This window comes from Canis lupus, chromosome 24, assembly GCF_011100685.1.
Source record: "Canis lupus familiaris isolate Mischka breed German Shepherd chromosome 24, alternate assembly UU_Cfam_GSD_1.0, whole genome shotgun sequence".
Classification (NCBI taxonomy): domain Eukaryota; kingdom Metazoa; phylum Chordata; class Mammalia; order Carnivora; family Canidae; genus Canis; species Canis lupus.
Genome location: NC_049245.1, coordinates 14,696,964 through 14,703,279, shown reverse-complemented (window position 1 = coordinate 14,703,279; position 6,316 = coordinate 14,696,964). Strand labels below are relative to the sequence as shown.

Sequence of the window (6,316 nt, the reverse complement as noted above, 5' to 3'; positions counted from 1 at the left end):
TTCCCATTTCACAAAACTTGCATAAAACCTACTTAAAACACCATGTGTGGATGTCCACTTGCTGGGAAAGTTGTCAACTTTTTGTATTCACCACCCAACCACATACTATGATGTGGTCAAAGTGGACATTCCTTGCCAACATCTAAGGCATTTCTGAATCAGGTGGGGGAATCAAAGAGGCACTTAATATATACCTATTAATTGATTAATATTAATTGTAACTACATTAAACCATTGATGTGACAGTAATATTCCTTCTTTGCATTTGGAGAAAACATTGAAGGGTAATTATTCCTTTTTATCACATTAGACAATTCTTTTTTATCAGGCTAAATTAATAATTTTAGAAAGAAAGCACTATGTTTGTGTCCATCATTTAGGAAAGGCCCAGCATTAAAGAAAATGGAAAAAGGGAGGGAAGGAGAGAGAGAGTTCTGAAAATAATAAAACATCTCAATAAAACACTGAAAGATGACTAAACAATCGTATTTTTAGGCAGTGATTCTCTCAATTGTTTCATTTAATATGTCACAGTGGTTGAACAACCAGGGAGATGGTGATAAATTTCAAAATTACTTTGGCTACCAAGTTCACCTCTAATCTGCCAAATGCCTGGTTTGGGGAATAAACTTAAGTCATGCGACCAGGGCCTCATAAGCACACTACCAGTACAGTTGCACCAGATTCCACACTCAGAAGGGGGCTTCACACTTGCATTTAATGCTCTGCAGTTGTTGGATTGAAATTCTTAATAATTTTATCTTTGAGTTTGTGTTTTATAAGTAAAAGCCAAGGGACAATGAAACATGTGCTAGGGGCTTGGAGTCTAGAATCACACAATGTCCCATCTCCTGTTATCTGCCCACCTACCCTGAATGAGTCCTGGGCTGACTCACCCACCTGCCAGGGACGGTGTCGCTGTCCACCCCTGGCAGGGTCCTGGGCACAGGCACAGAAGAGTCAGGGCACATCACAGTGTGGTAGGGTCTACAATTGCTCTGTGAGCATCCTCATGCCCAAGGAAACATTTCATTAAATAGCAAATAAAAGATGCCATGACAGGTTAAGAGAGAAACTGTGGAAGGAAAGAAAAGTCTTTTTCCTGCTTTTTGAACAAAGGGGCCACATTTTCATTTGGCGCGATCTTCCCAAATTATGTTACTGGCCCTGCATATGACTGTAAGTGGGAAAAAAAGCAAAAGAATAAAGAAGAGCTAGAAGGTATAAGAGAATGAATGAGGAACAGGGCAGTTACTAGGGTTCAGAGACAAAAGTGATTAAATTTCATATTGTTACAAACGGCCCAGATAGATTCTTTTCAAAAATGCTTTATTTATTTCTGATTAAGAAGCAATATACATAGCATAAAACATTCAGATATATGCAAACACTAAAGATAGGAAGAGAAATCTACATTCAAAGAAGTAGCATAAGTCAGGGGGTTAAAAAGTATCTAGAAAGTCACAAATTACCACCAACTCATCACAATTCTATCAAGAGCTGACTCCTCAGTGTTGGGAAATCTAAATCTCCTGTTTCTCTAGGCATATCCAACCTTTTGAACCTGAGCTTACAATTTAGGAACGCTGCTTTAAGGACATCTAAACACAATGTGGGTTAATAAACAGTGAGATCATTATCTTTTTACCTCAGTGTAGCTACCTCCAATTTTACCAAAGGCTATCTTTTGTTTTTCAGCCCTTTAGCCTGCCAGGGGATGACGTTGTCTAAACACATTTTCAATGTTTTCTTTTTAACAGTTAATATATTTCCAGGATGCAAGTCCATTTCTTTCTAAAAGGTTCCTAGGACACCCATTGAAAAGTCAAAAGCAATGAGCTCAAAGGGATTGCTATTTTGTTGGAGAAGAACGACACCCTTTGTGTTGAAGTGGGGGATTGCAGACTGTGGTCACTCTCTGCACAGTGTCTCTTTGTCAAGTAATACATGCCGAAAAAAAATAATACAGATGGGAAAATATTGTGCACTGTCAGATCTTGGAAACGGCCAAAGGATTTTTCCTCACCAATGTCTTGTCGATGACTTTCACATTCTGGCACCCTGAAAAAATAATGCATACATTTAATATGAAATGAATGCAATAATAATCAGGCAGGTAATCGTTTTCCCAAGGAATGTAAAACTTGACAAATGTAAGGTTTATGATTCAAGGTAGGCTTGCCAAATCTTATGTGGCATGAGACCATTTTTATTACCTAAACAGTCCTTAACACAAAAATGACTGGCACATATTTTTATTAACACAAAGAGTATATTCTTTCTGCCACATTTAATAGAGAGTCAGCAGCTGAAAGCTCTCTTTTAGGATATGTCTGTAGCAAATTAAAATGCATAGTGAGGATTCACAGAATGGCATTCTTCTTGCTGAGGCTATGTCCACACAGGCTCAGTGCAGTAGCAGTAAAACCATTGATCTCGGGAATTCTATCTACGAGGACCATCTGTGATATGGATCACAGAAAAGGAAACCCTCAGTACTTTCAGAAATGGATTATTGACTCAAAATCATTCTTTGCATCTAGAAGTCCATTCTGAGTCAAATTCAAAACAGCCACTAGTAATAATGGTGTTTATTTTTTACTCATTTCTCCAGCAAATACTCTTTGGGTGCCAGGAGTTACTCTACACACTGGGAATACTGCATTAAAGACAACAGACAGGGGGGTCTGGGTGGTTCAGTTGATTAAGCGTCTGCCTTCAGGGCTGGTCGTGATCCCAGGGTCCTGGGATCGAGTCCCGAGTCAGGCTCCCTGCTCAGTGGAGAGTCTGCTTCTCCCTCTCCCTCTACCCTATCACTCTCTCTCTCGCTCTCTCTCTCTCTCTCTCTCACCTGATGTCTCTCTCTCAAATAAATAAAGAAAATCTTAAAAAAAAAAAAGACAACAGACAAAGATCCCTGCCTCTTGCTTCTGATATTCTACAGAGGAGAAGATAATATATGATGTAAGTAATTTAAGAAGTAAATTATATGATAAACGATTTATAAGTGATGGGTGCTATGGGAGAAGAATGAAATAGTAACAGGGGAAGAAATCTGAAAGTTGAGTGGGTGGGTGGGTGGAGGATGAATTGACATTTTAAACAGGGTGGTTACGGGATCCCTGGATGGCCCAGCGGTTTAGCGCCTGCCTTTGGCCCAGGGCGCAATCCTGGAGTCCCAGGATCGAGTCCCACATCGGGCTCCCAGTATGGAGCCTGCTTCTCCCTCTGCCTGTGTCTCTGCCTCTCTCTCTCTCTCATAAATAAATAAATAAATAAATAAATAAATAAATAAATAAAGTGGTCAGGATGGTACCCTTTGAGAAAATATAATTTCAGGGAAGACTTAGAGGATGTTAGCCATGTAGATATCTAGGAGAAGAGCACCCAGGCAGATGGAATAGCCTTCAGGATGAAACATGTCTGACATAGTCAGGGAACAGCAGGAGGTAAATATGGCCTGGGCAGAATTAGGAAGGGTGACAGTAGCAGGAGTTGAGGTCAGAGACGTGACAGTAGTCAAACCACATAAAAGTCTTGTAGATCATTGTAAGGACTTCAGCATTTAGGCTGACTAAACAAACCAAGAGCCATTGGAGGGTTCTCAGAACAGTGGCATGATCTGAATTCCTGTTTGAAGAGATTGTCCTGACTGCCGTGATCAGAACAAGCTGGGAGGGAGAGGAAGGTAAGATAGACAGACCTGCAATGCCCAAGGGGAGAGAGGCTCTGACTAGGAAGAAACATAGAGAAACCATCGCAGTAGTGAAGAAGATCAGGATCCGATCACATTATGCAGATAGAGCTCCCGTCGAAGTGACTGTGTGAGAGAAATGAGAAGTCAAAATGACTCGAGATTTTTGAAACAATGGTACAAACATGAACCGAGATTGGAGGGTCTTCAGGTGGAGCAGGTTCAATCAATAAAGTTAGCAGTTTCATTTTGAACAGGTAGAGTTTGAAATGCCACGTAGAAACACCAGGGGAGGTGCTAACTAACCAGTTAGATTTTTTTTTTTTTTTTTGGTTCATGTGTTATGAGATGAGGAGTATAGCATTTACCCTTCAGGTGCTCACATCTGCCAAAACAGCCCTGATGTTTTGACTGTCAAAGGTAGAGGCAAAGTGACTGTTACTGGCTGTGCACCCTGTGGACTTCCTCTCTGCAGAGAGTGCTCTGTACTAGAGATGTGAGCATGCAGCCAACTTCAAGTTTCATCACAGTCCAGATGACTCCTCTTCTTCCCCCTTGAGCTTACTTCTCTCCACCTGGCTTAAAGCCTACAAAGAGAAAAGAAAGTTGGGAAGGAGAATGGCAAGTCTTACCACTCAAAGCCATGGCCAATCGGAATTCTTCCTTTAGTATCTCAAGGACATCTTGAACACCTTTCTCTCCCTAAGCAAGTAAAAGATACAGATCTTTGAGGTAAGTCGGTCTGACTTGATTCATGCATTTATCTCACCATTGTTGTTTTATATATTTATTTTGTTGTCCTCCAATTACCTGTGAAGCCAAGCCCCAGATGACTGGTCTCCCCACAAACACAGCCTTGGCTCCCAGGGCCAGAGCTTTCAGAACATCGGTGCCTTTCCGAACACCTCCATCCAGGAAGATCTCCACCTTCCCTTCCACAGCCTCCACGATTTCTGGCAGAGCATCAATCTGCGGGGAGGAGAGGTCAATAATGCGATGGTAAGCATATTGAATTGTTAGCCAACTCAATCCCCATCATCATTGACCATCTGACAAGGGTTTTGTGTGAAAGCAGCTAAGCAGGTATGGAATCAACAGTAAAAATACCTCTTCGTGAAAGAAAAGGGGTGCAAATGTCAGTAACTAAAACACCAACTAAATTTGGAGTTGAGTGACTTATTTGTGTTTCGAAGTTCAAGACTTTTTTTTTTTTTCTGTTCTGGATGTTCAAAAATCACAATTAAAAAAAAACATAAACAAAATTTTAATACATGTAATGACCTTCTATAGCTATGCTTTATAAAATGCATAGTAGTATGCATACAAGTATCTTGCTCATATAAATTATTCTGTACGTTATTTACTCATTGAAAATCAGCTGTTAAAATTAATACTCAATTGGTAGTGGAAGCGGTGGGTGTATAAAAATACAAGCAGGGCTAGCAATGAAAAATCTATCCTCTGATTTCCCTGACCAATATCTTTTGCATCCAGCCATATATGAGAGGAACTCTCTATGAAAATATTTTTCTTGCTTTAAAAGGACTATGACCACACGCACCTTGAAGGTCCTTGTCTTGACTGACAATTGACGATGAGCTTATATCAGCACCAGAGAATACAAGAGACTCATAGAGGTTGATCTGGTGGACTGCAGTACAGTTCTTGATCCTTCACAGCACTCAGAAACCACTCTTTTTCCAAGGTAACTTTGCAGTGTTTCCTGCTGGCCTGTTCCTTGACGTTGGCCTTGGCCTTGCGACTTACTTTGGCCAATAACATGTGAGCAAAGGTGGCAGAGTGCCATCTCTGGGCTTAGGCCTTAAACGACCTTATGCATGTCAACTTTCTCTGGCATGTGCCATGAGAGGAGCACCCCCTGCTCAATGCTTTCCCTTTAGCTGGATCCCCAGAATAAATATTCAGGAATTCAGGAAGCAGAGCTAGCCCAGTTAAGCCCAGCTGGACACGAAATGTGGAGCACAGCCACCTAAGGAGTACCAAGTCCAGATCAGCAGACTGCTCCCCCCATCCTGCCTCCCACACCAGTTGACACAAAGTTTCATGGGAATAAATGACTGTTGATTTAAATCACTGAGTTCGGAGTCTGTTGTTTCATAGCATCATGTGGCAATAGCTAATAGAGTTGGCTGATAGCCAATAGAGTTAATAGCTAATAGCTGATACAATTGTCTCTTTTTTATGTAAATCTTTACATTTAGAATCGAAACAATTCCCAAGGTGACTGGTAGGTAAAATCTGGAGGAATTATCCACATTTCTTTCCAAAATAGCTAAGTATAAAATTAAGTCCAATCTCCATTTAAAATGCATGCTGAAGAAGCTACCACACATTCGAATGCAGTTTTTCTAGTCATGATTGTGCTAAAATCACCCAAAGGTTTCCCACTTCTCCCCCAAAATTGTAGAGGCTAACCTTAAAGAGAATTTTATGTAACAGGCTGAAGACCAAATCCTGCTACAGATCTGGAGGAAGTGAAGGCAACTTTTGGCCTGCAGCCCCTTAGTGTTTGGCAGGTAACATGATTTTCCCCCTTTCCTTTTGGCTTTTCTGCCTTGCCAAACATGCTTTGGATCCATTTACATATGTCCCTTTACCTAT

The 6,316-nt window shown here is 40.8% G+C and overlaps 1 protein-coding gene across 1 annotated transcript in view; it reads right to left on the bottom strand.

Annotated features, from left to right (window-relative positions):
- Window positions 1-1,312: 1,312 nt before the first annotated feature.
- The window catches only part of HAO1 (hydroxyacid oxidase 1), a 48,361-nt gene continuing 43,357 nt past the window's right edge, over window positions 1,313-6,316 (bottom strand). Inside the window, exons 6-8 of the mRNA XM_038571362.1 lie at window positions 4,505-4,663; window positions 4,327-4,396; window positions 1,313-2,061 (exon numbers count right to left, since the gene is read on the bottom strand). Coding sequence (XP_038427290.1) covers window positions 1,991-2,061; window positions 4,327-4,396; window positions 4,505-4,663 — 300 coding nt within the window. The 3' untranslated portion in view covers window positions 1,313-1,990. The remainder of the gene's footprint in view (window positions 2,062-4,326; window positions 4,397-4,504; window positions 4,664-6,316) is intronic.